The sequence below is a fragment of the Aspergillus pseudonomiae genome, assembly GCF_009193645.1.
Source record: "Aspergillus pseudonomiae strain CBS 119388 unplaced genomic scaffold BDV37scaffold_38, whole genome shotgun sequence".
In the NCBI taxonomy this organism is placed as follows: domain Eukaryota; kingdom Fungi; phylum Ascomycota; class Eurotiomycetes; order Eurotiales; family Aspergillaceae; genus Aspergillus; species Aspergillus pseudonomiae.
In genome coordinates, this window is record NW_022476030.1 from 20451 (window position 1) to 33815 (window position 13365).

The 13365-nt window shown below is 49.4% G+C and overlaps 1 protein-coding gene across 1 annotated transcript; it reads right to left on the reverse strand.

The window, feature by feature from the left end:
• Nucleotides 1-758: 758 nt before the first annotated feature.
• Nucleotides 759-12722, reverse strand: BDV37DRAFT_283591 (uncharacterized protein; the record flags this gene model as incomplete). The annotated part of the gene is made up of 2 exons (XM_032087325.1): nt 759-10729; nt 10802-12722. The coding sequence occupies 2 exons, from the start codon at nt 12720-12722 to the stop codon at nt 759-761; spliced, it is 11892 nt and encodes a 3963-aa protein (XP_031940849.1).
• Between the last annotated feature and the right edge of the window lie 643 nt (nt 12723-13365).

Below are 13365 nucleotides of genomic sequence, written 5' to 3' on the forward strand. Positions count from 1 at the left end.
TGGCTTGCCCGCCGATTATAAAGCAATCAAGGGTGGTATCGATTATCTGAACGGCGTGGGTGGCACACCGGTGGAAGACCCGAATAAGTGTGGCCGGGTGAGCTGCTCCTATAATTCCGCCATCTACATGTGTAACTGGGTAAGTCAATCACTAGATGTCGTACTTGACGAGCTCGGACAAGATACCTAGACCAATGAGAAACAAGCTCTCAAATCATTTGCCACGCTTGCCTCTGGTGCACAAGCAATTATCGATAAATGTACGAATGTCCTAGGTGTTGTTGGGAAGGTCGAGGCTCCAAATGGATGGGGTGTGAAGGTTGCCTATGCTACCTGTTAGATGAGACTGTCAAGGGCGGTTTTCGACCCCAATTCATCGTCCGAAACTCCCTTTGAAGGACTATCAGGACTGCTAGTCCCGACTGTATAATTCAGGTCCTATGATGTGTCGTATCGGCTGCTTGTACTAGGAAGGCCAAGTATTATGATGGAAACAAAATATTTGACTCTGCAAGATATCTCTCCAGCGCACTATGTGTTCCATGATAGTATTATTACTGTGAGTGTGATGTTCATAAGTCATTGTGATGAGATTGACAAGTATTAAAATAGCTGATTATGGACCACTTGATAAATTACTAGAAATAACATGAGATAAAATCTTCGAAAGTCAGGTCATTCTATGTTCCCCGCTAACTCCCAGCCTCTCTCCATATCCGAACCTTCAACTGGACCACGATCATGGTAGCGGCTCAGGGTCATCGGCGTTTTGTCTTTTTGGTGCTCACAAATGGAGCAGATGGACGTGAGCGTTTCTTTTGATTAGGACTGGAGTCACTATCCGCTACACCGAATAGAAGGCTCGTACTGTGCTCATTGATGTACTGAATGATAGCCTGAATCCTGTCACGTCCCTTCAACATTTTGTAGTGGTTGTCGCAATCAACCTTCTTCATGACAATGTTGGGACATTGGTTCTTCCACCACGCAGCTGTGCCATCCTGGAAACGCTCAGGGAGGCCGAGGTAAAGACATCTTCCCGGGTATAAAGCAGGCCTGGCGGAGTGCTGAAGGACTCGGATGTGACGGTCAAAGTGTTCTCGGAACGGAGCAAGATCTTCAGGCTCAACGTCCGACATTCCGAGGGAGTTTCGGATGATTTCTTCGTCTGAGTTGCCAGCCGACGTGCGATTGATAGGTTCATAGGTTCCCGGATCCAGTAAGACAACAGATGCGGTGTGACTTCCGTAACGTGTCCCCCATAGCTGTGCCATTTCGAACGCGATCAGCCCTCCGACGGAATATCCACCAAAGATGACGGGCCGACCACGGATCAAATGAGGCTTGAGATTGATCAGATATGAACCGGCCCATTCCGCCAATGTCGCAGGACAAGAATCTGTACCAAAGAACGGATCGTCGACGAGAATAACATTGAGGCGGCGATCCAGTAGAGGTACAAGCGGCTCGAAGATGGTCGACTGCGCCAAGAATGGATGGATAAGAACAATAGTTGCCGTGCCTCCCCGGTCATAGACGTGCAGATTGCCTGTAGTACGGCCATTCCGTGCTCTATCACGGATCCTAGCTGCTTGGACCTGGATAGTTGAGGATGGAGCGACATCCGCCATGTCTACACGCAGTCCCGCTCGGCGAAGTAGGGCCAACAAGGTGATTGAACGAATAGAGTCGCCACCCAGCTTGGAGAAGGGCATAGTTATGTCGACCCGATCTTCCTTTATTCCCAATACCCTCGCCCAGACCGATGCGATGGTGGCCTCAAGAGTCTCCGGTATGGCTGGAACAAGAACCTGCCTTCCAGCCGATACATCTGCCATGCACTGCTCATAGGCTGCATTGGCCATTTTCTGGATTGCTAGCTTGTTCGTTTTACCATGTGCTGTTCGAGGCAACGGCTCCTTCGGAAGTAGGAGATGCGCAGGTACCATGTAATCCGGGAGGCTGCACGAAATGTGGTCCTTGATCGAACTCATAAGTTCGTCCCCATTAATCGAGGGCGAGTGGCTTAGTTCGACAAAGGCTATTAGAGCCTCAGAGTCATTGTTTACTGCCTTGGCTACCACACACGCTGTCACCGCAGGATGAGTTTGGACAACTGACTCCACTTCATTAATATCAATTCGCAGACCCCGAAGCTTCACTTGACCATCTTCCCGGTCGAGATACTCAAGGTTACCATCACTGTGGAATCTGCCCAGATCGCCTGTTCGGAACATTCTTCCCTCGCGCGATGGGGCAAATGGATCAGGCGTAAACCGACATACAGTTAGGTCTGGCTGGCCGAGGTATCCGCGCGCAACCTGTGGTCCTCCAATGCAGATTTCTCCAATGGCACCGATCGGTACCGGCTCCTCCGTCCCAGGTCGTAGGATGTATATACGGCAACCCCCAGTGGGAGATCCAATTGGAAGGTATGCCCTGGCACGCCCACTCTCGGCACTTGGTCCTTGTAGCTGACATGCTGTTGCTTCAATAGTTGTTTCACTTGGACCATAGCCGTTCCACACGGTGAGCTCCACAGGTGTCCTACGGAGGAAGCTGGCACGAAATGGCTCACCTCCAAAAACTAGGTTCCGGAGATGTGGCAATTGCCTACTATCCTCACGAAGATCGTCGGGCAATAGACCACCGAGTGTAGGGGTCAATGCCAGGTGCGTAATGTTCATAGTATCAAGCCAGGTATTGAGCTGCGACAGCATATTGCTACGTCTCACCAGGGAAAAGCGACCACCCTTACATAATGTCGCGAACAGATCACCCATAGAAGCATCGAATGTATAGGCCAAGAATGCAAGCCGGTTGGAAGTCCATGAACAGTCGACACTTCCTTTCTCGGACATTGTAAACGCTGTTAGATTTCGATGCTCAACCATGACTCCCTTTGGCACGCCCGTAGATCCTGAGGTGAACAGGATATAAGCTAGACTGTTCGGAGAGGTAGGCCGGCTCCCTCCGGATACTGGTCCGCCTGACTGCCTGAGATCGCCTATTGTGTAGGCGACAGCTCCTGTTGCGTTGGTCAGGCTATTGATCTTCTCACTGCCGTTGATGCCATCCCATATCAACATTGGTGGTTGTGTAAGATCACAGATTTCCTGAAGCCGCTTGATTGGATAGTTCATATCTAACGGAATGAAAGCTGCTCCGGCCTTCAAAATAGCTAAAATTACAACCACCATATCCAAAGACTTGTCAAAAGCGATTGGAATCAATGGCTGATTGTCAACGTCAGTCATCCTGTTCTCAAGCATGCGTTCGATACTACCAGCAAGAATCGTCGCAGAATCCAACAGCTGTCGATATGTGAGGAACTGATCCTGCTCAAACTGAAGGGCTATCTTCTCCGGGGCCTTCTCTGTCTGTTGACTGATAATATCGATTACAGTTCGATTGGGGTCGTTGGCCATGACATCCTGTGTACTTGCTAGCTGCTGCAATTTCGCTCTTTCATTGGCACTGATCATAAGTCTGGCGTCAATTTGTTTGTGTACGGCCTTTCGTGCAATTGATTGATCGGCGATGAGACTGAGCGCATCAATAACATGTTGCATTACCCAGTCGATATCTCCCGGCGGAAGTATAACGGGATCAAATACACATCTGATTGAAAGGTGGCCAGTTGTGGAATGGCAAGACACTTCAAATACCAAAGGGAAGTCCACACGGCCTTGTTCAGATTGGGATATGGTGAAGTCATTTGTCTCTGGGCCCGCTTCCTGGTAAACGAATAGGACTTGGAACGGTAGTAGATCGGGATTTTCACTTGATAGCCTAATAGACTCGAGACCAATTTGCTGATAGTGCATAGTATCCAAGTATGTGTCTCGACAAAGGTTGAGCAGAGCATGTAGTGATATTCTTCGAGACTGCGTACTACCATAACTTTGAAACGTGTCCTGCTTTGCCATGTTAATCCTGACGGGGTGCGTAGCAATACAAGGACCAGCCACAAAGCCGGTGTGATATCTACCACTTGACACCTCACCCAGGATCACATCATCCGAATTGCTATGTTCTGCTATGGCTAAAGCCAAGGCTGCCCTTGCCATTGCAGCTGGTGTAATCTGGAATCTCTTCGCAATTTTGCGAGCGTCGCCTGCCCACTCACCAATCTTGATCTCGGGGGTTCGATCTACTGCCATAGGACCCTTGAGACCATTGGCTACAGGCCATGTAGCACTCATACCCCCTTTGAGGTAGTCCCTCCAGAAGGCAGAAGCTTTATAAGGGTCGCCGTCCTGTAGCGTGCGTACAAACGTTGAGAAAGAGACCCGATCCTTGTGGGAACTCTTGAACAATGTGCTACCCTCTTTGTAAATCCGGACCAGGCCTTGGATAATTGAAGAGAGGTATTGCCCGTCGTACAAAGCGTGATGGATTTTGAGCTTGAGACTCCATCGACTTGAGCCTCTCTCTCCATCCAATTCCAATGACAGTGGTATCTGGCCCATCTCTATGTGCGGTTGAATGTCCCCGTTGCGTCCCTTTCCGCCCTGAATTGTGGCAACTCTTTGAACCTCAACAGAGCTATCACGAAAGATTGCCTGCAAGAAAGAACGGCCACAGACACCTTGCTGTCTTGACGCATCGATACTAGGTAGGAATGCTGTGCGGAGCATCTCCTCCCTTTTAACAGTGATTCTCCAAGCAGCAGACAATGCCTCCAGGTCAAGGGCAGAATTTATTGTCACTTGCACAACCGCCTGATATGCTGAGCGGCCCTCAAGAACAATATCGCTTGTAAGGACACCCTCCTGGAAAGGGGTGCATGGCATTACCATCTCGATGTCTCCATCGCGTAGTCCAGCTTCCCTGACTGCTTCTCGCCAACCCACAACTTCAATCGGGGCAAGGTTTGTGAGTCCGTGCAGTGCTCCGACCGTGGGTTTATTCCTTTCATCGTCCCTCTGCGACGAAATTCTCCTGGCGAGCTGTGCGGGAGTTGGATAATCAAATAAATCTCGGACATTTAGAACTGATCCGAGTCGACCAATAATTTTGGATACCGCTCTCGTCGCCATCAGAGAGTGTCCGCCGAGATTGAAGAAGTTATCCAGAACGCCAACGTCTGTCCCAAGGATATTGGCGAATTCCTCGCAAAGAGTCTGTTCCAAGTCGTCTCTGGGTGCCACATACTCTCTTTCTATCTCATCTACCGATGGAGAAATAGTAACTGTCATTTGTGCCAGTCGCTTTCTATCCACCTTGCCACTGTGGTTTATAGGTAGCTGATCGAGGACCTTGATGATAGAGGGTACCATGTATGAAGGAAGTCGTTGCTGCAACCCTTCTCTCAAGGTCTGTTCAATGGGCTTCCGTAGTCCAGGCAGCATTGGATTGTTTGTGAATGTGTCGGCGTGGCGGCCTTCGTGGTCTGTTGGGAACTGAAATGCTGCCCGTCCCTGACTTTGTTTGGACTGGATGCGGTGGAATATCGCATCGAAACCGCCATCCTGTGAAAATTGTCGAGCCCAGCTTACCTCTACCCGAAATCCTGTCATGGAAGCTATGTTTATCAGGTCCATGACCGAGAGTGAGTTGCGCTTGTGGGCCTCGTCGCGAATAGATGCCACCCCCTGCCAAGCCTGGGTCTGATTCTCCAGTGATTCTAGGACGACCCTTTCAACTATTGTCTTTTCGTGAGGGATGTTCGCCACGGCTACGACATCGGTATCGTCGGCTCTCTTGCTAAGAATATCGATGAGTACAGTTTGATCCATTCCTTCCGAGACAAAGTCAATCCATTTGTGACCCTCAACGGTATAAATAGAGAGGGGATTATCTCCATGGACAGTATGGATGACAGCCGAATAGCGATAACAGCTCAGTTCATTGGTGGCTCGCATCTTCTTCGGTAGAATTTCAACATGCCGGATAAGGCCAGGGAATCGTTGAGGCAAAGCAGTAAAGAAGCCTGGGTCGACAAGTAGCTCTGTCTCATTCTCTACAGTCTCAGCCATAATCTTGCGGATCGCGCTGGGCTCAGCCTTGTCCTCAAGAATGTGTAAAGCCTTGGACACTTGGAATTGGCTATACAAGGCGAAGGAGCGCATATCGCCAAAAAACAGAGTTTTCGCCTTGTGCTCCTTCAGAAGATCGCCTATTGTTCGAGCAAGATAATCTCCGCCTGGGAAGTACTGGGCCACCGAGTTGACCACTACAAGATCTGGCTGCGCAGTGCAAAACCCTGCGATCTTGCCCACATCTGCTGCTGTCCCCGTATGCAGTTGAACCTTGTCTTTCAGGTCGCCACGATGATCATGGATGGTCTTTTGGACAAAGTCAACAATTGGCTGGGCAGGCTCTAGACCCACGTAGCTCCTCAAGCCCTGTGGTATATTGAACAAGATCATTCCAGAACCTGTCCCTACCTCCAAGACATTGCCAGGGGTACGGCCATCTAACAGAGTTGAAATGGTGTCATCCAGCCATTCATTCATCTCCCCTTTGTCAATGTTAGTGCCGTCGTACATCGACGTCCAACCGGCAAAGTCGCGGCCAACTTGATGACTCTGAATCCCAACGTCATACACGGCTGTGCTGAAGATCTCCTTCCATCCTTCCTCTTGCTGCTGCTCGTCATTGTGTTCCTTATCTTCGGTGTTTCGCTCCTCTCTCACAAAAGCAACCAGACGAGGATCATGCTCAGCATCGTTTCGCTGCAAGACAACCACCGCTTCGGCCAATCTTCCTTGATCCAATAGAGCCTGCTCTATCTCGCCTAGCTCCACCCGATGTCCTCTAATCTTGACCTGGTCATTGAGTCGGCCGAAATATTCCAGCTCACCATCAACTGGGCGATACCGGACACGGTCTCCGGTGCGATACGCCCTAATCGAGCGCCCGTGGATCGTGACATTGATGAACAACCCAGTATTCCGTTTAGGATCTGTATAGCCCCGTGCAAGCCCATCACCAACTACAACAAGCTCACCCATCACTCCTGGTGGAACAGGGCGTAGCTCTTGGTCCATGACGTATGCCCCCGAGTTCTTAATGGCTCGGCCAATTGGTACGCCATTGAAGCATTCACTGTCCTTCGATATGCGATAAGCTGTACTGACGATGGTGTTTTCCGTTGGCCCATATGCGTTTATCACGCTCGATGCAACTAATGCCCGTGCCATGGACATGTCTTTAGGGTCTGCTCGGTCACCACCCACAATCAACATATCGAGCTGTGCAACGACACCCGGTGATTGGGAAAGCACCTGCTTCAGCATAGCGGGTGTGAGCACAGCGCATTGAACGCGCGCTTCGTGGAACGCTTCCTCTAGAGCAGTATAATCCAGGACCGTCATAGCATCTATACAGATAATCGTTCCGCCATTGAGGAGCGGAGTAAAGATCTCCAAAACCGAAGGATCAAACGCAATGCTGATCAGATGAGCCCACGTCTTGCCACAATCGTCCTCGTTCACGGTGTTGCCATGTTTCATACGTGACACCATGGCTCTATGCTCAATCATAACGCCCTTCGGTTGACCAGTCGAGCCAGACGTGAAGATAACATAGGCTAGACTACTGGCCGAAGGGGGCGAGATAGGGTTCACAGGAGGTATATCGTTCTTCTCCATGATACAGGAGATGGGCATTATTTTCACATCTTTAAGCGCAATGACTGGAGTTCGAACGCCGGGACCAATCAAGATAAGTCGAGGACCTTGAAGGGAGGCCATTATAACCTCAATCCGAGCATCGGGGACTCTTTCATCCAAGGGCAAATACGCCATGTTGGCCTTCAAGATTCCCATAAACGTGGTAATTGTTTGGCACGACCGCTGGGAGAACACAGCAACAATCGTTTCAGCCGGCAATCCCTGCCCCACAAGCCAGTGACAAATCCTATCAGATTGGTGGTCAAGCTCAGCATAGTTTAGTTGGCAGGACGAGTCCTTGACCGCCACTGCTCTGGGCGAGGCAGCGACCTGCTGGCCAAAGAGTTCGACGACACTTAGTTCTTTCGGGTAGTCAGTGGACGGAGTTCGAACTATGTCCACATCTTGAAAAGTCGACGGTGCTTGCATGAGTGGTATCACATCAATCTTTGTATTAGGGCTTTGTACGCCATGTTGAAGGATACTCATAAAGACTGATGATATTGCTTGGATTGTCTCAGAGTAAAAGAGATCAGTGGCATACATGATCTCACCTGCGAGGCCATCGGCATGCTGATAGAAGTGAACCTCTAGATCGAACCTGGTAGCATATGTGACATTGATTCTTTCAGTGTGGAGCCCTTCAAGGGAGATCTGATCAAAGCCCTCCGGGTGGACAGCGAATACTGTCTGGACCAATGGATTACGATCTGTGGCTCTTGTGGGTTGCAGCTCTGAGACAATATCCTCGAAGGGGACCTCCTCATTAGCGAAAGCCGCCGTTACGGTATCCCTGACATGCTTTGTCAATGTATCGAATGAATCTGTTTCCGAGATACGAATCCTTATGCATTGCACATTGACAAACAAACCGATTATGCCTTCGTGCTCCGCTCTGCTCCGGTTCGTTATTGGTGTCCCAACAGTCGCGTCCTCGGTTCCACAGAGACGATAATGAGCGGCTCGGAATGCTGCCAGTAGGGGTACAAATGGCGTTACTTGATAGCTCTGGCAAAAGCTTCGGAGCTGGTCATATATCTCCCCCGTAATGCTCAGTGTTCTCACTTCAGCATTGCCTGATGGAGTGGATGGTCGTGCCTTATCACAGAGAAACTCAGCCGGCTGGCTACCTTGTAACTGTTCAGACCAGTACTTGAGCTGATGGCGGTGCTTAGCAAGTTGCTCCTCCTGCCGTTGCCAGACAGTATAGGCAGGATATTGAAGCGGGAGTGGTGGCAATCGAGTCATTGGATCACTGCCCCTGGTAGCCGTAGCGTACAGCACCGCTAGCTCCCGAAGCATGATACCCATCGACCAGCCATCTCCTATGATATGATGTATAACAATCGATATAACATGGTTTTCTGGATCCATCCGAAAGACTGACGGTCTCCATCCAGGCTCTCGTGTAAGGTTAAAAGGCGTGGTCTGTTCCTTAAGGAGTGCCTTGCGAACCATTTGCTCCTTATTGCTTCCATCCATATCTGTTACTCGAAGTTGCCTGTGCTGAAACGGATGGATCACCTGAACCGTTACTCCGTCTCTTTGCTCGAAGGTTGTTCGAAGGGTATCATGCCGCTGTTCAAGGGCAAGGAAGGCCGCTTCCAACGCATCTAGGCGAAGCGGGCCTCGAGCTCGGAAAGCAAAAATCATCAGATACCAGCTCAAGTTTTGGTGTAGCTGGTCCAGGAACCATAGACGTGATTGAGCAAAGGATAGCTCCACGGGTTCTGACCCTTGGACTAGCCTCGACTTCCCTGCCTCTGTTGCTTTGGATAGTTCACTTGATTGACGAATCCTGGCACACAAGGAACGAGGAGTTGGAAATTGCAAGATTTCTCGGAAGGTGATTCCACAATTCAGATCGTGATTGATTCTCGTGGCGGCCCGGATGGCAGTGATGGAATGACCTCCCATATTCAGGAGGTTGTCGTCGACTCCCACTAAACAGGACAGCACATCACCAAATATTGCACACACAACCTTCTCCAATTCGCTCTGGGGCTCAGATTGGCTGGTCTTTGATGGTTGCTCTTCGTTCTTGATCAGATTCTTTGCGCGACATGACAGCTCGCGTCGATCAACCTTGCCATTCATGGTCTGAGGCAGATGCTCATTCACCTGAAAGATAAAGGCTGGCACCATGTACTCTGGCAACACTTTAGCAACCTTGGACCTGAGTTCCTCCGTGATCTGGCTCCACTCAGTCTTTTCTAAAGCCACAATGTGTTCATTTGTTGCAGGTCTTGCATGCATCTCGACGAAGGCCACCAAGCAGCCGCCGTCAGATGTGTCGGCCTTAACAACTGCACAGGCCCTCACTCCACTATGCATTGCAAGTATTGATTCAACCTCCCCTACCTCTATCCTCTGGCCTCGGAGTTTGATCTGATTGTCAATGCGCCCAATGTAGTCGAGCGTCCCGTCGGGCAAAAGCCGACCCAAGTCTCCCGTTCTATATACTCTTCGAGAGTCAGTGAAGGGGCTTGATTGAAATTTCGAAGCTGAGAGTTCTTGATCTCCCAGATAGCCTCGTGTGACTTGTGGTCCTCCTATTAGGATCTCCCCGACTTCCCCCACAGCTACTTGCTGAAAGGTCTGAGGCACTACAACATAGATTCGACTTTCTCCATAGGGCAGCCCAATCGGGACTTTCTCTAGAGATTTGTCGGTCTGGCCTGTGCCATAGATGGTTGCAAGGACTGTAGTTTCGCTGGGACCGTATCCGTTGAATATACGACATTCTTTGGGTGTGTCCTGTAAGAAGGACGGGTGGAACACTTCTCCACCAACAGTAAGAACACTCAGATAGGCTGGAATCTGTCCCTGCAATACATTCGCCACGGCAGGCGTGGTGAAAAGATGCGTTACGTTGGTCCCCTCCAACCATTGGGGCAGTGAGGATAGCAAGTTCGTTGTTGAACCAAGTATAAGCCGTCCTCCCCATCCTAGCGTACCGAAGATATCTGCTATTGTAATGTCAAATGTGGGGTTGGTCAACTGCAATTGACAAGCAGTCCAGCCTCCCAGAAAGCCAGGCACCTCGGCACGTATAAATGCCACGATATTGCGATGCTCAATCATGATCCCTTTCGGCACTCCAGTTGTCCCTGAGGTGAAGTGAATGCAGGCAAGCGAGGATATCGAAAAACTCTCTCTCCTGTTAATGAGAGCACGTTGACCTAGCTGAAGATTATGTTCATTGAGAAGATTGCCTAAAGTAAACATGGATGCGCCTCTCCTGTGTGAAATTTCTCTCAGCTTCTCAGTGCCAGTCATGTTGCCACATAAAACAATCCTTGCCTTGCACAGCTCGAGAATATGTGCAATTCGCTCAGCCGGGTGATTAGCATCAAGGACGACATAAGCTAAACCAGCTTTCAGAATCGACAAGATGGCTATGATCATATCAATGCTCTTTTCGAACCAGATTGCAACCACCTCCTCGTACCCAGCTGGTCGTGGGCATAAGCGGCCGATCTGGTACGCAAGGGCCCCTGCCATCTCATCGCATCGTAGGTTAAGGTCGGCGTAGGTCATGTACTGGGAATGCTCATATTGTAAGGCAATCTTTTGTGGCGTTCGCTTTGCTTGGAGCTCAAATATTTCATGGACTCCAAGCTCGAATTCACATTGGAGACTAGTCGAACGGTGGAGTTGCTCCTTTGGTATGGGGTCGGCTGCGTCTCTCTTGACAATGTTGAGAAGTGGATCACCGTCCGAGCTCTTATTATCGAAGGTATAATTCGATAGGTAGGCGTGGTTTTCTTGCAGCCATTGCAAATACCCACCAAATGTTCTCAGGAGCCTGGCTATAAAATCGTCCGTATATTTGTTCCGATGATAACGTATGGTGACGTGGAAGAATCCTTCTCTCGGTGGCAATAGCTCGACGGCTAAAGGAATGTCAGTTTTTGCCTCTCGCCAACCCCATAGCCAATCGCCAACTCCGTTTGAAGGATACGACATGTCTGTCTGGCAAACAAGGCTGACATCGATATGATGGGCTAGCTCCGGTAAAAGTGATTTGAGCTGTCCAACCGAAAACCCATGTTCAACATCGTGGATTGACTTTAGTAACTGGGCAACATCCGATATGGGGGTATCTCTGCAAAACCGGGCATGCCGAATTTGGGGAGCCAATAGAGGACCGAGGACCTCTTGATGCTGCTCTGAAAGAGCCTTTCGACCTGACATGATCTCCAGGAACACTGTCTCACTGATGTCCTGACACGAGCACAATGCCATCGATAGGGCCAATCTTGCTATCCAGGCGGGAACGGCAGCTCTGGCAGTATGAGGAGGAAACCTCGTTTCGATGCGGCTGGTTTGCTCGGCATGCCGGAAGTTCTCAGTCGATCGCTGGCCAGGCTCCATATTTTGAAGGTTAGGTTTGATTTGCACTGCCGCAAACTGCTCCTTGATTCGAGCGCGAGTATCATCATTGCACCGTTTGGCCAGGGCTTTGTTGGCTGCAAAGATGTCGGATTGCGGTACAACAGACGCTGGAGAGTCTAGCTCATTTTGAATCTCAAGTAGTAGCTGACGTGCCGAGGTTCCGTCTAGTATTGCGTGGTGGAAGCTCAGAGTCAATCCTGACCCTTGTTGATCGGACGATTGCGAAAGAGAGATTTTCCATGGCAATTGCCCGGACCACTTTGCACCGGCTGAAAAGGGCGATCCTATCATATAAAATACCACATTTGCATTCTGGGCGTTATACCCAATGAAGGTGCCCATCTTGAGAAGGTATTTCGTATCGAGAACCACAAGACGGACCATGGTTGAGTTTGTGCTGTTGCCATTATCGTCCCAACAAAACAATGACCGCAAGATGGCGTGTTTGTCTATCAGTCTCTGCAGGGCATGAGACAGCTGGGTGGCCTGGATCTTCTGAGTCGTAGTGAAATGGTATGTTTCCAGATAGACCTGGTGGTCCACGTCCATCATTGTCGCAAGAATCATCTCTTCTTGCAATTTGGAGGCCGCATGTGCCGTTTGGATGTGAGTAAGGGGGATTTTAGCATGTTGAATCGAGTCGGCAATAGTATCCATAGCGAACGTAGGCTGTAGTGCCTCTCGCCCAGGGTCCAGACTACCCATAGTAAAATAGAATAATGATCGTATCTTTATCAACCTCCGTGGTAGGCTTCAGAGGGGTAAGTCAACAATTGCGGAAGATACCAGTCAAATGTCCTGATATGAGAAGATGCGGAAAGAATGCCAGTACTCAGAAATCTCCCTTTTTAAATCTAGTTTGGCGCTTGGAGTGGCTGTCCGCCCTTCCCAGTCGATACGAGCATGTAGCCCACATGTTTCAAGTTGAATTACTACTATTAGCCAGTTCCTTATGACCGAGCTACTTGCTGTCCGATCAGCCTTGGAGTGGCGTTCCTCCCAATAGATTCGAAGTACCTTCAATCACTATACTCCACTATGTTTAGCCAGGAGACTCGTGGTCCCCAGCTCCATGGGGCATGCATACTGGGGGAACACCAAACATATACGATAGAAAAACTATTTGATTAATACAATAATATACACATTGTCATTCAGCGAAATCCCAAGACGTCTAGGATATACTTTTGTATATGATTCCAGTGGCGGCATTCTTTCACAATGACGCCGTAAAATGAGTATAAACAGCTATTTCTTTCAACGGCTACATTTGTCTACTCTCCCTACATGAATAAGTAAATACTAGGATTTTTAGAAAATAAATAATAATAATAATAATAATAAAAAA